Below are 20169 nucleotides of genomic sequence, written 5' to 3'. Positions count from 1 at the left end.
TGACACAGATAATTAGGAATGCTGTTCATTTAAGACGGAAGGTATGTATGCAATAGTCTACTGACATACATTCAGTTTTCACCCACCTGTTTAAGCTCACTTAAACCATACGGACTGTATTTCCGTGAGATGCTCTACATGAGAGACATGTGGACTGCTGTGTGTGTATTTGAGCACTGAGAACTGATCACGCGCTGTATGAGAACTGAAGAAGTGGAGCGTGCGCGAGAGAGAGCACTTCTATCAGCGCGTTTCCGCCTATCGCACCTTCACTGACTTTAAGTTAATCAACAATTAATTGTGACTCCCGGGAAAAACGGGACATCTGGTCACCCACTCCCTAACCCTTCGGGTGCTGAGGCCATTGTTTCAGATCGCTAGTTCGCATTTTGGTAGCCTATCCGTCCACCGCGGCTGTCATGCAAACGCACCTTATCCAATGACAGAGACGCACATTTTGAAAGACAAGACAGTTAATTTAGCCTATAGGATGCATTTTGAATGTCCTGTAGTCCTCAAATAACATTTTAGTCCCGTCTCGTCTTGTTAACGAAGACGCGCATCAATTTTGTCATAGTTTTTATCATCAGCTATTAGTTTTAGCTCGTCAACGTCTGGTCTTAGTCACAGAAAAAAGGTTCGTTGACGAATATTTTTCGTCGTCGTCTTCGTCAACGAAATTAACACTGCACAGATGCACCAGCTGTGCAAATACATCTATGAGCCACAAGGAGAAGCACAGACAATGATACAATCTAAAATATATTTTATTTGCAAACACATTTTTACATTTGAGGCTTCATTAACATTGATTCTAAGTACTGAGGAAATGTGCTTTAATTTTGTATATTTGTGGAAGTCTATTTTTAAAGTCACTTTCCAATACAATTACCCAAAACAATCATAATTTGTATTTTGCAAAGTGTTTAACTCCAAAATTAGTCTGCTGAGCTGTGCTTGATTTCTGTTTCCATTATTCCGCCGGGCACTCATTGGTGTTTATGGGGCCGAATATGCTTGTCATATTATCAAATGTGATAGGATTTTGATTAAGCCACACATTTCTCAAACACCCCACATAAGATGCCCGCATTTCCACTTCTTTGCTTCGATTCTCTGCATTAACAGAGACAGAAATAAAGTAAAGTAAAGTAAAGAGACTTTATTGTCATTGTAGTTATACAACGAAATTTGTTTGGTAGCTCACAGAGGCAGAAATGTACATTATTATGCCTTTCTTGAAAGAAAAGAGGCATTTTAGTTACATCAACGCTGGCTTTACCTGAAATCCCACCGATGTAGATTGTTTCATGCGATGGAGGACGGTATACAGACTTTTGTCTCACCCGTGAGAACACTTCGTCCACTCTTAGCTCGATAGTTTTCCTCCGTATGGACACTGAAATGAATGAAACCTCACATTTGCTGTAACAATTATCATTTATAATCTACTTTAATTAGAAAAAAGCAGTAAAACAGTACCTGTCACATAGTGAAATGCATCACACAGGGGTCTTGTTGGGGTCAATGCGGTGCCATAGCGGCGCTGTCCATCGTATGCTGTTAACGCCACCTAATAAGCATAATTTTAGGGGTTTAGGGGTATGCCCAAAGCATGAATGAAAGGACGATGGCGAATAATCTTGTAAAATGTGTGGTAATTACTGCCGCTCCATAGCATAAACAATCGCGAATCTCGAAAGTGGAAGTAAAAATAGAGCACGCCTTCAAAAGCGGTTTCAGTGCCCTGCATATTAATAATGGCTCCCTGACGACTGCAATTTATATACCGTATAATTAAATTACCCAACAATATGATTGTGAGAGAAAGTATTGTAATATTTTTTTTACTCTCCCATCTCGTATTTATTCCCTTTAGTGGTTCACGTCATTTCCTTTCCGAACATGGTATTGGGATGCGGCGGTTTGCGGGAGAGGAACTGGGGGGAGGGAATGATGATGCCAGATCAACATCGTGATGTCTGTCAGCCATCGGCAATGGATGATGGCATTGTCTATCAGCCTAACCCTAGTTCCTATATTTTTCGTTCCAATAAGTAACAATAAATTTTAGTACGAAATTGCCAATGAATCATGATTTGTTCATAAATATGTTTGTATGCAGATATGACTTATGCTTAGTGATTGAGACCCGCTGTCTTCTTCTATCACAACATTTAGAAAATAATCTTAGTGATTGTTAGCAAGAAATGTCAACGTGTTAAAGGGATAGTTCACCCAAAAATGAAAATTCTGTCATTAATTACTCACTCTCATGTTGTTACAAACCCGTAAGACCTTCGTTTATCTTCGGAACTGAAAATAAAATATTTTGATGAAATCTGAGAGCTCTCTGACCCTGCATAGACAGCGACGCAACTACCACGTTCAAGGCCCAGAAAGGTAGGAAGGACATAGTTAAAACAGTCCATGTGACATCAGTGGTTCAACTATAATTTTATGCATGTGCATTCCTCCGATTAAAAACAAGGTGCAGTCAGCAGCACCACACGCATATGTCGTGGTACTCTCATGAACACGTGTCAACGACATGGAAGAGAAGAAATTGTTAAATAAAGTCGTTATTTTGGCGGGTTTTTGCGCACAAAAAGTATTCTCGTAGCTTCAAAAATTACGGTTGAACCACTGATGTCACATGGACTATTTTAACGTTGTCCTTACCAACCTTCCTGCCTTTCTGGGCCTTGACCGTGGAAGATGCGTTGCTGTCTATGGAGGGTCAGAAAACTCTCTTTTTCTCATCAAAAATATCTTAATTTGTGTTCTGACGATCAACGAAGGTCTTACCGGTTTGGAACTACGTGAGGGTGAGTAATTAATGACAGAATTTAATTTTTGGGTGAACTATCCCTTTAATCCACCTAATTTTTTAATGCAGAAGTAAGCTAGTTCCTGAGAACGTGCGAGAAGAATAAAGTGAAAAAGCACAAAAGCATGTTTAGTATGTACAACACAATTAGCATTAGCATTCTGCATACTTGCATAGCTTGTTTTTGGTCTTACCAATAATATATCCAAAATACAGTGTTATATTTCAAAGAATGCTAAAAATATTCTCAAACCATATTTTCATTCACCTTTCCTTTCTTGAGAAACAGAGTGAGTGTCCGTCCACGGTTATCGATTTTGTGGAAGACTAGGCCACTGAGGTTCCTGGGTCGAAATTCAAAAGCCAGGTTGTACGTAGAACCAAAGATAAGGTGCTTTTCTGCCAAACAAAAACATGTAATACATTTTTTGCATGTATTTTTCTGTCATTAAACACATGTAAAAACATGAAGGGTCAAACCTAAGATCAAATGTGTGCCATTTCCAGCAAAATAGGCCCCCTTCTCTGTCACGCCTTTGAAACAGGGTGTAACCCCACGACTGACAGCTGGATCCACAAGGACAAACTTAGAAACCCTGATGTCTTGAATGCATCCGATTATACTCTTCTGAGGCACTTTTTCCTGAGAAAAAAAAAGTGTGATGCAACTTTAACAGAACAGAAGACTTGCGGTTAAGCTACATGCTGAAATAGGGAAGTTACACATTTGTACTTGTGTTTTATGAAGCATCTGAAGTTTTCCGTGTCCCACATAGACAGGAGACTGCAGATCATGTGTGAATCCTTTCAACAGATGTCCATCGGGTATTTGAATACCATCCACCACTAGATAAAAGTTGTGTTGCTTCATGCTGGACTTGATCTGTACGCACAACATAAATTAAAACTTGGGATTTTGGAAACACAGTTACGGAAATACAACAATTTAGCATTTTGCCACATACGTACATTGTGCCAGTCACCATCATTTATCTTCTGAGAGGAGATTACTTCATCTGCCCCAACAGAGAGTTTAACTTTTCCTTTATCCAAATACAAGATCACAAGAGGAACACCATATTTCCCTGAGATCTGGAGTAAAAGTCCTTCAGATGATTTGGTACGGACATCTAAAGAGAAATGGAGCCTGTAGAACACGGAAGATCTCGTAAATGTGCTACAAAATGCAGTGTTAATGTGAAATTAACACTCTTTACCTGTTATTGAGCTTCTCTGGATCTATTTTAAACTGCATTTGGCTGTTGGAACCAAGGTGATAGGTGTTTTTGATGGACTTTGGGTTTCTACAGCCTTGTTTAGATCTTCTCTTTTAAAAACAGCAAAACATAAGAATGTAACAAATGGCATTTTACATTTTTTAAATTTTAGTACAAAATGATCAATGAATCATGATTTGTTCATAAATATGTTTGCAGACTTCACATACGCTTAGTGATTGAGACCCACTGTCTTCTTCTATGGCAACATTTAGCAAAGAATTTTAGTGATTGTTACCAAGAAATCTCAACATATTAAAGGGATACTACACCCAAAAATTACAATTCTGTCATTAATTTACTCCCCCTCATGTCGTTCCAAACCCATAAGACCTTCGTTCATCTTCGGAACACAAATTAAGGTATTTTTAATGAAATCCGAGAGCTTTCTTACCCTGCATAGACAGCAAGGCCCAGAAGGCTAAGTCATCCTCTCTGTCGAAATGTTTACGAAAGGAATTGTTGAAAAGTCATTATTTTGTTTTCTTTGCGCACAAAAAGTATTCTCGTAGCAACATAAAATTACGGTTGAACCACTGATGTCACATGGACTATTTTAATGATGTCCTTACTAACTTTCTGGGCGTTTACCGTGGTAGTTGTGTTGCTGTCTATGTAGGGTCAGAAAGCTCTCGGATTTCATAAAAAATATCTTAATTTGTGTTCTGAAGATGAACAAAGGTCTTACAGGTTTGGAATGACATAAGGGTGAGTAATTAATTACAGAAATTTCATTTTTGGGTGAATGATATAATTATTTACACTTAAAATGTGTATTTGTTTAATAAACTAAGTGCACAATGTTTAAAGGTGCACCATATTTTTCTCTTAACGTTTCACTGACACAGTCTTGGAATCAATACTGACACCTAGTGGTGTGGAGGCAGTTTTACACAAGAACAAACCTTTCCAGTTGCCAAAGGCATTGTAAAAATACTCTATTCATAGGCAAGTCTACTGAAAGTGTTCAATAATAGGGGGTGCTACAATAAAATGAGTATAGTTCAGCGAGTCATGTGATCTCAACATGGCAGCCACTATAAGATGTTCCTGCTTTATGTAGGGGAAAAAAACTTTTTAGTGTAGCTATTAAAGCCGATTTACAGTAAATGTAAGCTACTAGTGAAACCTCCGTCAAAAATGTACATTTGCCTCACATCTCCCATTTTGAGTGCCTTTCTCATTCGAGCGGATCATCTCCTTTCCTGATAATGTCACTGATCATTTGTTTAGTGCATCCAAGCCACACCTTTAATACAGAGTTTGATCATGTGAAATACCGAATTGCTGATGGATGCAATTCCAGAATGTCTTGCACGCTTCTTAGTAGTGTCCAGAGGGGAGTGCTCTGCTTTACAAAATCCCGGAGATACATTTTCAGTCTGATTGAATCTGCTCAAGTCAGCCGGAATGTAGTCGGTCTGTAGACTGAATCATAAGGCTATTATGAGTGGGTTATTCCTGTTATAAGTTATGATAATACAATAAAGCAAAGCATAACATCAAACCTCCGTATATACAGGTTCCTTAAACAGCCTTCAAATAAACCATCCCCTAAAATCACATTTTCCCCAAATTCAGTGAGTGTGGATAATGATGGTGGATCTCCAATATCTGTGTTGTCAACGTTTAGCTGCATCCTGATGGGAAAGGTTCAGCATGAAGTGTTTAAAAGCATCTTTTGGAAGTAAGTTATTTTCATATAATATTTTCATCTTACTTATCTCCACTTCTGTAGGCTGTTATGTAGTGCCATTTTCCAGTTTCGCATTTGTTTGTGGATGTTAATTTGTCCTTATTGTCACTCATTTCAACATAGCCGTCATTCAAAGACAGCAAAAACTCATTATTCTGAAAACCAAAGGAAAACATCAATAAAACTCTTCTATATTTTCTTGAAATTAAATATCTAAATATCAAAATATATTAATATAGACTGCCCTCCAAAAGTTTGGAAACACCCCAACCTCCTTAAACCTTCCAACAAGACAATGACCCCAAGCACACTTGCAAGCTGTGCAAATCCTATTTGGAGAGGCAACAGTCAGCTGGCATCATGTCTGTCATGGAATGGCAAATCAAAAATTTAAGTTTTTTCTATGTATAAACTGTTTATGTAATAAAATATGTTTCCGTAGTTTGTGTTGTCCCTTATCAGTGCAAAATTATAACAAATTAAAAAGGATTCATGCCAATATTGTCCAAAACCCCACTTTTCTAGGGCGTTTCCAAACTTTTGGAGGGCAGTGTACAATTATTAAATGCAAACATAACAAGTAAAATTAAATAAATATATAACTATTATAATAGAGGCATTATAAGGGAACGCATTATAAGGGACAAATTGTTCTTGATCAACCAACCATTCCACCAGTCAGTATTAAGGATGAAACATTCTCCTGGGATATCTTAAATCCGAGTGAAACCATTGTCCCTGAGTCTGTATCGTTAACAGGAGGTGACAGAGAGAGAGAACTCCCAAATTTAAAAGTAGCCTCTCGGGAACCCTGAAAACAAGCAACCAGAAACAGTTCAGATGAATTTTCTCCTGATACACAAGCATCGTCAAGTAATTCACCGCAACTGTCTTACCAGTAAAGGATCTGGACAACCTCGGACGATTCCAACTTCCTCTGTAAAAGAAGCAGTGACATCTACATTGACGCTATTGACGCATCCTCTAAGTGGCGGAAGAACAATATTATATCTGGAGGCAGAAAAATATTATATTTGGTTGGGTGAATATTATGAAAACATGTCCAGGTCACTTTTTCCCGGTATTTACTCTGTCCTTAACAATAATCATGCAAAGATGAAGAAGTGCACCAATAAACAAACATAAAAGAGAATAAAAGTACTTTTCCCAGACTGCTGCTGGAACACCCCCGATGTAGGCCTCCTCAAAAAGCCCTCTGACGTTTCCCAAAAAAATGTTGATGTTTTCTGCAACAGTTATTGTTGCTGGGCTATTATTGTTCAGAATCATTCTGATATGGATGAAGTTTGTCTATAGGAAGAAATGGGAAATAATGTAATTGACATTGGAATATAATAAGCAATAATAATATATTTAAAAAATTAAGTAAATAGTTACTTACTCTGGGAAATACTTTTACTTTTGACTTTTCAAAAATTGTCATCTCCTTGTTTTTTCCTTGCAAAACAATATAGCCTCCTTCAAATGTAACTAAGAAGTGCGAGGTCTGTAAAAAACACTTAAATTCAAATCTTCTGACATTAAGCATCAAGAAACTATTGTATAATTTTTTAAATATCTGAATCGAAATGCTAGATTTTGGTGTATGATGTGTTAAACTTGGTAATGTGAATAAAATCTTTTGTAATTTTTTTACCTCGCTTCCCACATAAAACAGCACTGCATCCATTTGATGACTCTTAACAAAGAACTTAATAAAAGAGTTCCCACGTGACACAGCAACCTTTCCGTAACCAGTGCCATCGAAATAATCCCCCGACATGTCCACTTTTCCCCTAGGGATGGAATATAGGAACAATGACTCTAAACTTTGAAGTAGAGATCAAGACCTCATCTGTAAGAAAAACAATGTCTGATGGCTTACGGTAACATTATCAAGTACCTTTGGCACATGTCAGTTTTTGTGATGTTGATGGCACGTCGAAAGTTGTACAAGCCAAGGATACGATCATTTAACGTAGAAAACTCAATACAACCCTTGTATCCTGGGTACCGAAGCTCTTCAGGTGGCTAGAGGGCCAAATTCAGAATATATAGAGACAGTGGAAAAATGTTTTTTAATCTTAAAGGGATAGTTTGACAAAAAAACAAGAAAAAAAGCATGAGAACTGTGAAGAAAGTATAGTCTCAAAAGGTGTTGCCTTAATTTTAAACTCTTTTGTTGGCTTATTTACCTTAAAATCCTCTGGGTATCCACCCACGTATAAGACAACCTCATTGGGATCCAGGTCAAGCAATCCATTCATGTCGCTAGGCTTATTAATCATGGGCGGCAGCACTTTGGGTTCAGCTGAAGTGAAAGTCTCTGTGTATATAACCTGCGCATCTTGATAAACTCTGATTTGGGAATTAAAAAAGGCACAAATGGTTTTCAGAAATGCAAATGTATGTAATCTGTGGAGATCTACAATGACAAATGGAGCTTACCTGCGGAAATCCACCCTATCCATAAAAGCTTTGTCACTGCTGGACATGGTGATTTCGCTGGTCTTTATCTCATGAAAATGGCCACCCAATTTGTAGACACAAAACAGGACACCATTCTTCACAACCAGGCCAATGAAATCCCTGACTGTCTGTTGATTATGAGAACTACAAGTAAAACAATGCACTACATATACACTGATGTATCCCTAATAAATTAAGTAATCAAAGTCCTCCTCACATGCTTATTTCCAAGATAAAAAACAAACTGGTTGTCTTCATCACCCAGTTGGCGTCTACGTCTTCCATCGCCTCGAGCTTTTGGTTGGTGCAGAGTAAGATTGAGAGCAGTAAAGGTTCGGAAGTCTTCAAGGTCTTTAGGAGGTCGAAGTTCAATGTGAGCCTCACCAGAAAACAAGATCGGCCCCCTGATCTAGAAACATAAGAGAGAAGCAAGGAGATAAACATCTAGAGGCGGTTGGAGAAACATCTCCTCTGCTTTCCTGAGAACTCACTCTGTTCGCTGCGTCTCTGGTCTGTTTTATCAAGTCTTTGATTTTCTGGATGCTGTTGGAGATGTTGGATGAACTAGGCTTGCTTTGGTTCTCCACTTCGTTTAGTTTGTCAATCAGTGAAGGGAAAGACTGATCCAGTTCTGTCACTGTAAAGAATTACGAAGATTGAGAATTCAGTGATGTTCCTCAGAATTATATAAACCAGGACAGAAACGTATATGCTCATACTTTGTTTGACAGATATCTTTGAACTCTGAATAATGTGCATTATATCAACTCAAGTTTCTGGAAAGACGAATTGAGGAGACTGACATGTTTTGTTGACACCATCAAGTAAGTTGTTCAGGTTTGAATCTTGAGAGAAAATCTTGATTTTGGTAAGTTCTTCACTGATGTTTTGCATTCTGGTTATTGCATCGCCTGCTGTGGCGTTCACATCTGCAGCACCTTCCTTGGCTTGGTTGATGAGGACACGAATATCATCTAAAAAATCAAACCACCCAAGTGTTCATATGACAAGACCATGATGATATTTATTGTGGAAAAATGTTCGAACGAAATGAGCTTCTCACCCCTTTTGATGTTATTCAGCCTCTCCAACACGTCTTGCAAGACTTGCTTCAGCACGTGCTGTTTGTCTTTGGCCTGCTGGATCAGGTTCTTGTGAGCTTCACATTTTTGCATGACATCTGTAGATGACAGTTTGGTTACTAAACAGCACAACGTGCCTGTGAAAAACCCATGAATTCATATGATTTTCAAGTTGATTTTGTTTGGTTCCAGGCTAAAACCTGGAGTTTTTAGTCCGCATTTTAGCACTTAAGGTTCCATTGTCCTGAAGTCAGTAAACTCATCTACTCACTAGTCTGCATTTACAGCCTCATTGTGATTGCGTTCTTCCAAACTATTCTAACCTTTTTTTAAATAAACACTGAGAGAGTTGTCAAAAGATAAATGGTGGTGACACTGAAGTCTTGCGACAGTGCTCTATTGCTCTGGATGCTATTTTACGGTTTGTTGCATTAAATGTGACAATGGCAACCTTCTAGCTGTATCTCCGTCTCCTTGGCTTTCACCAGCAGAGTATTCGCAAAGTTTTTCAAATCATTGGCTTTATTTTGTAGATCTTGTCCTCGCACATCCTGCGACATGAAATAAAAAAAACAGAGTAAGTTTGATTTAGGAAGAAAAATTGATTTTTAGATTTTTTATAATTTATTAAAACTTGAAAATATAATTTAAAAAAATCAACATCCTTTTTCATACTGTACATTATAATGGCATGATGACTAAATTCACTTGTTGCATTGATTGTAGAGTTACTTTTGTATTAATTTTGACATAATATTATAATATTTTAATATCGACCATTTATCATCACTTATACCTCAAAAGCCTGGTCTGCCACTTCTTTAGCTTGTTTGGCAGCAGCTTCCGCCTCCTTTATGGCATCAGTGACGTCTGTAAATGCTTTGATGGCTTCGATTGCTTTCTGAACAGCGATTGAATTGGTGATGTTCCGTATGAACCTACAGGATACAAGACACATACAGTCATTAAAATATCATGGAAAACAAACAATATGGTTTCAGGATCTTTAGACGATTTACATTTGAAAGTCCATAGCCAGCTTCATAAGTTCCTGCGCATGCTCCTCAGCCTGTCTCACAATTCCTGCCTTAGCGGTTGCATTAGCGAGCTGCTCAAGTTTTGCTTCTAGATTGTTTTTTGCCCCGTCAATCAAAGCTGCAAGATGAGTCATTTCCTGGCAGAGAACGAAAGGTAAGTATCCAAACTGGTGAACGTTTTACAAATGAATATCCTTATTTGTCACCTTTGTTAGATCAGCCATCATTTTCTGGAGATCCAAAGTCTTTTTTAGTGTCTCTCTGGTCATGTTCACATTGGCCATGATATTTCCTTGATTTTTCCTCAATACCTTTAATTGTTTCTGTTGAACAAACAGTCAATGAAGGTGTGAACAAATGCAGATCTTATACAGCAGTGGCTCTCAAAGTTGGTCAAAAAAGTTTGAAAACCACTGTTTTACAGCACTGAGGACATTCGCCAACTATTAATATTTGATTACCAAAATATTTCTCAGTTGTTCCTCGTTGAGTTTATTCACACCATTGGCCTTGATCACATCAAGCTGTGCATCTATAAGCGCCTCTTGTATATCTTTAAGATCTTCTGCCTGATCCATGAGTTTTTGTCTAATACGATCAGCCACTACCAAGGAGCCATTCAGAGGAACCATCAGGTCATTCAAGATGAGGTTAAGTACTGTAAGAGAAACAAGCACACTTGAAACCATGAAAGAGCTTGGTTACTACTAAGGATCCTAAAGCAAAGTCCTAATTTAAGGTTGTCCATTCTGGCTCCTGGAGGACGAATGTCCTGCAGAGTTTAGCTCCAACCCAAATAAAACCCATCTAAGGGCCAGATTTACTAAACAGGGCAAATTAGAGTTAGAGCGCAATTCCATAAAAGTACTGATGGGAGTGGAAAATTCAGCGGGTGATTTACTTACAAGGTGCACATTACAGAACACAGATGCAAAATGAGGATTTGCGCTGGTACAAGCTGATACAAACACTCAAGGTCTTCCACTGGAAACGTCATGCAGCTGTGTTGGGACAAGTTGGAGATAAACTGCAGGACGTTGGCCCTCCAGGAACAAAATTATGCACCCATGTTTTAATTGATCTGATTAAGAAGAAATTGACCCACGTGTTCGAGCTTTTCTGAGCTCCTCGTTAGCTAGTTCTCTCTGAACCCTACAGCTTTGTCTTCGCATCTTCTCCAGCATCCGTCGGGCTTCTTTTATCATCCTGGTGGCCTCCTCTGTGTTCCCACCTGTGTGGTTGGATCGCTTCAACTCTTCCAAGAACTCTATGTTGGTCAAGATGGAAAGGTGCAACTGGTGAGCAAGATGGAGAAAGACATTTCAAGAAGAAATTGGCTTTGAAATCTCAGCCGGATCTAGTGGATTCACCTTGTATCTTTCGTAAGAGTTTCATACTCTCAGATCGTAGGTTGTCCCCTCTTTGATAGGTTTGGTCCAGAGTCTTTAACAACTGACCTGCAGTACAGAACATCTCAATTGCCTGTAAAAACAAACACAAGTTATTCTTGTAATTCTAGGTCAGGTAATGACGAGAATGGATTTCATGCTCCATTTTATGAACAACATAAAGATAAACCACCATAAACAGTAACGGTACCTTGCCATTGAGAACAGTGAGATCATCTATGACAATTTCAAGATCAGATTCAAGCTCCAAAACCTTTGGTTTCAATGCGAAGACAGATTCAGAGTACTTATGGACCAAAACCTAAAGAAGTGAAAATGACTGTCAAAAAAAACCCATGTGTTGAAATACTTGGTGTTTCAATGTTATTCCAATGTGTGGAAGATTCTTGTAGGGACCTTTGTACCAGCAATGGCATCTTCAAGTTTTTCCAGTCCTGTGTGTGAAGTAGAATTTCGACTATAAGACTCGAGTTGAGTCTTCAGTTTGGACGACTCATCATCCATTGCATCAAGATCATCCATTAACGTAATGACGCAGGTATCACACTCTAACAGGAAAAAGACCGGAGTTAATCAATCCTAATCAACCCTGTCATTCATTGTCACATTGCCTATGAATAGATATCACATGATTACTGAAATATACAACCAGCCCCGAGGCCCCATGCAGGAATATATAGGCCCGCAATATTATGAAATATTTTTTTTGAGGAACAAACCGAAGCAGCCTGCAGTATCCGGGTCATCGGCCTCATAACAGTCTATGAGAACAAAGAACACAGATGTTTGCATTGTAATATAAATGTCAATTTCAGCATCTTCAAAACATTCATTAAAATATTTGTATTATTTTATTAATTTTTTAACCAGTCTAAATTTTATATTATTATTATTATGTAAATCAGGAGAGCTTGCTTACCGCCTGTTAGTGGGTCACATACATAACCGTGGTCACAGTCACACTGCTGACAACTTCCTCTTTCCACTAAAGGATTGCCATAGTATCCGAGCGCACACCTAAAATGAGTGAATCTCTTAAAAACATTCATGCAAACGTTTGTGTGTTTTAATGAAATTATTTCAATCACATGTAAATTTGTGTGTGTATATATATTTATATAGACACCTTTCACATCGAACTCCAGCGTAACCAGGTTTGCACAAACACTCAAACTCATCTCCAACCCTGAGACATCCGACTGCAAAACTGCACAACAAATTAATAAACTATTTTAATAAATTAATAAAAAAAAAATTAAATAAGCAATAAAATAATTGAACAATAAAAACAATACTCAATCAATTATTTAAACAATAAAAATGAAATAAATTAATTAATAAAATAAAAACATAAGTGTATTATGTTATATTTTTCTGTTTTAACAAAAGTGAATCGTGTATGTATTTTTTAATGATTAGATGACATTGTACCTGTTGGATGGGTCTGCTAAGGGACACGGACACATATAACAGGTTCTCATAACAGCACTGCCGTAATAACCCTCCATACAACGCTCACAATGGTCGCCAGCTGTATTAAAGTGGCAGTTCTGCAAATACAACATTATGTCAGTGTGACAACACAAAAAATGAACTGAGCACAAAACAATAAAGTAGAGATGCATTACTCATAAAAGTTGACATTATGTTATCATATGATATGATTAAATTCATATGATCATAAATATTGTCAGGAGTTTAGGGTTTTTCTGGTTTTCCTTTCAGTTCCTGTTTTTCCTTATTTGGGTTTTCCTGTCATTTAGTTAATTATCATTCATCATATTCACCTGGTCTGTGTTAATTATCTCATTTACTCCTTTGTTCATGTTCCTTTAAAAGCACTCAGTTTGGTTTGTTTCATTGTCCTGTCTACATGTTAATTAAAGGAAGAAGTGTGTTGATGCCTCGTTGTTCTCTGAATCTTTCATTGACGTCTACAACCACACGTTCCGTAACAGAAGACAGGACCGAACTGAAATGCCGACGGCTGAGAGCAAGCTGTGGGGTTTGCGGCAGGCTGGTCGGAAGTTGTATGGAATTATTTTTGTCAATAAGAATGACCATGACTTTATAAAAATGAACATAACTTTATAAAAACAAACGTAACTTTTCCAGAAACGATCAAAAATATGCCATTACAAAAGAAGAAAAACACAATGAAAATGAAAAAAATTAACTCAGTCGCACAAATGTAACATGCTCTTCAAATAGGCTTAATTCTTTGTTAATGATTTTCATAGATTCGTTTTCGCAAATCGTGGATTCTGAATGCGTTGCTACAGATTTCGCTTACGCTTTGCAAATTTTCGTTTGCTGTTTTGGCACAAACCTCTCGTGGGGGCGGGCTTAACAGCGATCCACTCTGATTGGCTAGTGAGCTTTTGATGGACAGCTGCTCTCTGACCTGGGAGTACAGACGTCAGTGGCTTTGTTAATGATTTTCATAGATTCGTGCCGCGGTGATTTGTGTGCAACACGTCGTGCTTGGTTTATATTATTATTAAGATGAGCTCTCAGGAGAGACACGGAGCGGCATCATCGTCCTCCTCAGCTTCTTAAGTGCTTTTTTTTTTATTATTAAACAAATAACATTCACAGGGGATACAGTCAAAGTAAAAGCAATGTACACACACAATCAAAATATAAAACATTAGTTACCTGAATAAAAGTAGTAACAAAAAAGAAAAGAAAAAGGAAATAAATAAGTTACTATAAACATCTTTTAAAATAAATAAATAATTTATAGAAAAATTAAGATAAACTATAACTAAAATGAAAAATTACACATATAATGTCAACTTCAAGAAATACTCAGGAGGTAATCCTTACAACAAAGTAATTATTTTTTTCATCAATATAGTTGTTTTAACAGCTTTCTTATTAAGTGATGAGCAGAGGGATTCATAAAATAATTTCAAATCAATACAAAAAATCCTAAAATTGGGCATACAATCAGTAACTTTAGACTTATGAAGATGAAATAGGCCACAAAGAGTTAATAATTTTAACATATCATCCAGCTCCTTTGATCCTGATTCCCAAATCAAAAACAGTACATTACTTATTTCAAAATTAAAAAGTTTGTTGTAAGCTGAAAAAACAAGCCAAGACATTTCTTTCCATAAATCCTGTGCATAATCACATTCAAAAAATAAGTGTGATATTGTTTCCAAATTAGAATTACAGAATGTGCATTGTGAAGAGATATCCAACTTAAATTTTGAAAGTAGAGAATTACAGGGATAGTACATATGAAGAATTTTATAGTGAAGTTCTTTTATCTTGTTAGGTAAAAGAAACTTGTTAATACCAGCCCAAATTTGAATAGTAGAAAGAAAGGGGAAATTTAGTTTCCACTTATAAAATGCTTTAGGATTAGAACTAAATTTCTTAATAAGTGTTTTTCTAATCCAGAAATTGTTACATTTAATATTACAAAGCTCCAGACCTCCAATCAATTTTTTTGGGATTTCACATTTTAAAGAACTGTAACAATTTGCCCTAACCAAATGTAACAATTTGGGTGAAATGGAATTAATTACCCGTTCAAACACTCTAGGTGAGATTTCCAATTCAAAGAGTTCTGAAAATTCTGAATAAGAATAGAAGTTACCATCCTTTTTTAACAAATCTAAAAGAAAAATAACACCTTTGTCAAACCAGTTTTTCATAAAGACAGATTTTTTTCCATGCAGCACATTCTGATTATTCCATAGAATACATCTATGAGGGGAAAAATTGTGCATATTGGAAAGCTGCCGCGGTGATTTGTGTGCAATACGTCGTGCTTGGTTTATATTATTATTAAGATGAGCTCTCAGGAGAGACACGGAGCGGCATCATCGTCCTCCTCAGCTTGTCCCACTTAAGAAGCTGAGGAGGACGATGATGCCGCTCCGTGTCTCTCCTGAGAGCTCATCTTAATAATAATATAAACCAAGCACGACGTATTGCACACAAATCACCGCGGCACGAATCTATGAAAATCATTAACAAAGCCACTGACGTCTGTACTCCCAGGTCAGAGAGCAGCTGTCCATCAAAAGCTCACTAGCCAATCAGAGTGGATCGCTGTTAAGCCCGCCCCCACGAGAGGTTTGTGCCAAAACAGCAAACGAAAATTTGCGAAGCGTAAGCGAAATCTGTAGCAAGGCATTCAGAATCCACGATTTGCGAAAACTAATCTATGAAAACCATTAACAAAGAATTAAGCCTATTTGAAGAGCATGTTACATTTGTGCGACGGAGTTAATTTTTTTCATTTTCATTGTGTTTTTCTTCTTTTGTAATGGCATATTTTTGATCGTTTCTGGAAAAGTTACGTTTGTTTTTATAAAGTTATGTTCATTTTTATAAAGTTATGTTCATTTTTATTGACACAAAAATAATTCCATAAAGTTGGAGCGGTATGTGGAAGATTTTATTGAGCTTATTCACCAGCTGAGCTGGCCTGACGCCTCTTTGGGTGCGTGCTTTCAGCTGGGGCTGGACAGCGAGACAATCAGATGTGAGCTTCCAGTTTCTGATTTCTCCCTGGTCGAATTAATTAATCTTGTTTTATTTCTAAATGGATCACACTTCGAAGTGGAAGAAGTGAAAGATTTTCAGTCTCGCTGCCCAGTCTCCGCTGAAGCACGTCACGTTGCGCCAGCTCACCTCCCGCCACATACCGCACCAACGGTCCGAGCCGCCTGCCCAGCCCCAACCTTACCCTTACCATCTACAGCACTGGAGTTGTTCTCAGCCCAGTTCCGCCCGCGGCGAAGATGGCTCCGCCCGAGTTCCCGCTGGTTCCGTCCAGCCCTCCTAAGTTCCCGCTGATTCCGTCCAGCCCTCCTGAGTTCCCGCTGATTCCGTCTAGCCCTCCTGAGTTCCCGCTGGTTCCGCCCAGCTCTCCTTCGTCTCCGCTGGCTCCATCCAGCTCCGCGCCTCCCAAGCGCCCTCAAGTGTCCGCGCTGCAAGAGCGCCCTCCTGCGTCTCCGCTGGTCCCGTCCAGCTCTCCTGCGTCTCCGCTGGTTCTATCCAGCTTCGCGCCTCTCGTGCGCCCTCAAGTGTCCACGCTGCAAGAGCGCTCTCCTGCGTCTCCGCTGGTCCCGTCCAGCTCTCCTTCGTCTCTGCTGGTTCTATCCAGCTTCGCGCCTCCCGTGCGCCCTCAAGAGTCCGCGCTGCAAGAGCGCCCTCAAGTGTCCGCGCTTCAAGAGTGCCCCCCGAGTCTCTGATCCGCCATGGCCCCCCGTGTCTCCTGATCCGCCATGGCCTCCCGAGTCTCCAGTCCCGCCATGGCCCCCCGTGTCTCCTGATCCGCCATGGCCTCCCGAGTCTCCAGTCCCGCCATGGCCTCCCGTGTCTCCTGATCCGCCATGGCCTCCCGAGTCTCCAGTCCCGCCATGTCCTCCCGAGTCTCCAGTCCCGCCATGGCCTCCCGTGTCTTCTGATCCGCCATGGCCCCCCGTGTCTCCTGATCCGCCATGGCCTCCCGAGTCTCCAGTCCCGCCATGGCTTCCCGTGTCTCCTGATCCGCCATGGCTACCCGAGCATCATATCCCGCCATGGCCTCCTGATCAGACATGGCCGCAGGACTCCCACTCCACCGATCCACCCTGGAGGCCTCCCTTGTCCCGGTCCTGCAGCGGCCTCAAGGGCGCCCGCCCCCCTCCTCCCTGGTAGAACTGTTACGGCGCGAGACGCGCCTTCCGGGAGTAATGTCAGGAGTTTAGGGTTTTTCTGGTTTTCCTTTCAGTTCCTGTTTTTCCTTATTTGGGTTTTCCTGTCATTTAGTTAATTATCATTCATCATATTCACCTGGTCTGTGTTAATTATCTCATTTACTCCTTTGTTCCTGTTCCTTTTAAAAGCACTCAGTTTGGTTTGTTTCATTTTCCTGTCTACATGTTAATTAAAGGAAGAAGTGTGTTGATGCCTCGTTGTTTTCCGACTCTTTCATTGACGTCTACAACCACACGTTCCGTAACACATATGGTCTTAATGACGTATTATTGTAAATGGATGTAAAACATCACTAACAGATTAACAACCTGCAAATAATATATAAAATAATATTAAAAATATGTAATATAAAAATGATAAATACATATACAATAAAATATTGTATTATTTATAATTTATTTGTATATTTTATAATATGTGGCTGGATGAAAAAGCCTGGGCGAGATTCCTTTTATCTGACATTCTTGATCATAATCTGTGAAAAATCTTTTCATGTACGAGTGACATATAGTAAAAAAAAACATTAAGGGTATATAATAGAGATTAAAATTACCGTGATTTTAACGGTAAAAGACTGTAAAAATGCTACAGTAAAAACCTATTAATTGGTTATCGTTAAGTTCCCCTATTATATATGGCAAAAAACTGCATTGGACATTACATTTAATTTTACGGTAGTATACCGTTTTTGGAAGTGCAAAAGAATGTATAATTTACAGTGAATAACTGTAAATTGACATTCCCAGCAGTACATTTCACATTTGATGTTTTTTTTGTTTAAATAACTATGCTTCTTTTTTCTTATCAGTTGTGTACATTAGGGTTGTATGTTACATCTAATGTTGTTAAATTAATGTTTATTGCATTATTTCCGTTTCATGTGTGTTACCGTGATGGATTTTTGGTGTTTGTGTGAATGACACTGTGCTCCTTCTATATATATGTTAGTATTTAAAAGCTGCTTGTAATGGGCTTTGGTTCATCATGTGACTTTCTCATCACCACCTGCTTTTGGTGGTTATCAGTTTATTACACAGTTACAAAACAGATTTCAGTACTTCCACAGGTTAGTATAGTAACATAATATCAGATAATGAAATGAAACGGTATTTAAATGTCAATTTAAGTTAAATCCGTCAAACCTAAAATGTTGCTAACACATTTTTACAGTAAAATTCTGGCAACTACAGCAGCCAGTTTTTTACCGTAAAATTAACTTTTTTGTTTTTTTTTTACAGTTAACTTTCTCAAAAGAAAGTTATTTAAGATAAAATTTAAAAAATATATTTTACCAAACATTTTCCAGTATGTGGGTCGCAGTCATCAGACAGGCCATTGCAGTTGCACGGCACACACCGTCCCTTATGTGGTCCACTTCTCTCCCTGTAATAACCACGATCACAGTCCTGTAATGGTGCAAATGCAGACAAAATCATCATATGAGATACAAACATGTGCAGACATATTGGAAAACCTTACTTTTGGCTAAAACACAGAATGTTTTTGCCACAGTTAAATGAAGAAACTGAAAGCTTTTGAATAATCATTAGTTGTTTCATAGTTACTGCATAGGGGTTTGGACGACTCACACACCTACAAGCTGGGAATCTGGACTTTAACCCTGAAGGTACAATAATACTTAACAAAACTGACATAAAAAGATAGGCCACTGCAACAACTTGAATGCTGTGCAGATTCAGACAGAAAATGAGGGTTAGTTTCTTCACTTTCTGCGGTTTATCCTGGCTGCAGTGCGTTCAAGCTTAATCTGTTATCTGACAAACCTTAAGAAAAACATGTTTGAACTTGTTGGGCCTGATTGTGGTTTACTTTGGATGTCCTTTCTGCGAGTTGATCTACAGTTTTTTCACAATCCTTTTCCATTCAAAAATGATTCAGTGGTTCCCTAATGACATCGCGTGGCATATATTTCTGTTTGCACTTGTTTTATTTTAAAAAATTGTGTTAAATACCTGTGTTTTTTTAATTCAAATATTCAAAAGATACTTTTTGTGAACTGGCTTGGATTCACTGAAAAGCTCTAACTCAAGCATTTTAAATAAAATAGTAGTAGGTGATGCATCAGACCAGAGTAATGTAGTTCAATATTTGTTATTTTAGTAAAAAAAAAAGAAGAAAAAAAAAGAAATGAATGAACAAAATATCACTGTTTACTGATCTTAGCTGGTGTAAAGTGGTTTTATCTGCTTTAACAAAAATGAAACAAAAATGCTTTTTTTCCTTTATTTGCAGAAAGGCATTTTTACAACAATCTTACCTTAATGTGTGCTGAATCACAATATTTTCTGAAAATATGCCCCCATGACTGTTGATCGCTGTGTTTTTTGACTTGAATATCATTGTCCCACCAGAATGTTGTTGGACGTCCCAACTCATCTGCAGATACCCAGAGATCCAGACAGAACAGCAGCAGTACTCCAGTCCACATCATTTGGACTCCCAGGAATAAGAACTTATTTATGAATGTACATGCCATACATGCATTTACTGCAACTCCGTGCTCCTACAACAACAACCTACGTGTGGCAAGTTCAAAAGTCATTTTTCTTCCTGTTTCTCTCAGCAGTGTGTACAGAGGAGAGGTAGGGCAGTTTTTACACACATGCTGGCACCTGGCACCA

At 38.4% G+C, this 20169-nt stretch overlaps 1 protein-coding gene across 2 annotated transcripts; it reads right to left on the bottom strand.

Moving 5' to 3' along the window:
• Positions 1 to 750: 750 nt before the first annotated feature.
• LOC306875164 (laminin subunit alpha-3-like) lies at positions 751 to 20119 on the bottom strand. Of its 2 annotated transcripts, XM_079425608.1 has the most exons (38): positions 19806 to 20119; positions 18820 to 18933; positions 13232 to 13350; positions 12927 to 13007; positions 12720 to 12817; positions 12520 to 12561; positions 12197 to 12348; positions 11991 to 12101; positions 11762 to 11873; positions 11497 to 11658; positions 10853 to 11049; positions 10598 to 10714; positions 10374 to 10528; positions 10151 to 10292; positions 9806 to 9905; positions 9336 to 9452; positions 9076 to 9246; positions 8764 to 8909; positions 8490 to 8681; positions 8252 to 8400; positions 7999 to 8161; positions 7707 to 7834; positions 7461 to 7599; positions 7206 to 7310; positions 6966 to 7114; positions 6700 to 6814; positions 6471 to 6614; positions 5828 to 5958; positions 5616 to 5747; positions 5388 to 5535; positions 4048 to 4157; positions 3800 to 3977; positions 3564 to 3713; positions 3311 to 3473; positions 3099 to 3229; positions 1483 to 1573; positions 1283 to 1399; positions 751 to 1116 (listed from the first exon to the last, which is right to left on the bottom strand). In XM_079425608.1, the coding sequence occupies exons 1-38, from the start codon at positions 20022 to 20024 to the stop codon at positions 974 to 976; spliced, it is 5133 nt and encodes a 1710-aa protein (XP_079281734.1). In that variant the 5' UTR covers positions 20025 to 20119; the 3' UTR covers positions 751 to 973. The 2 variants fall into 2 exon arrangements, with proteins under 2 accessions (XP_079281734.1, XP_079281735.1); XM_079425609.1 differs by lacking the exons at positions 18820 to 18933; positions 19806 to 20119 and adding an exon at positions 16518 to 16801.
• Positions 20120 to 20169: the final 50 nt, after the last annotated feature.

This window comes from Barbus barbus, assembly GCF_936440315.1.
Source record: "Barbus barbus genome assembly, chromosome: 9".
Classification (NCBI taxonomy): domain Eukaryota; kingdom Metazoa; phylum Chordata; class Actinopteri; order Cypriniformes; family Cyprinidae; genus Barbus; species Barbus barbus.
This window is presented reverse-complemented; position numbering and strand designations above follow the sequence as displayed.

Bases quoted from the DNA above. Each gene is read 5' to 3' on its own strand.
- LOC306875164 (XM_079425608.1), bottom strand. From the start codon at position 20,024: ATGGCATGTACATTCATAAATAAGTTCTTATTCCTGGGAGTCCAAATG. The intron at 12,818-12,926 runs GTGTCTATATAA...CACTCATTTTAG, and splicing joins GCTGGAGTTCGATGTGAAAG to GTGTGCGCTCGGATACTATG. The intron at 3,474-3,563 runs GTACAAATGTGT...TTTTTTTCTCAG, and splicing joins AGATGCTTCATAAAACACAA to GAAAAAGTGCCTCAGAAGAG.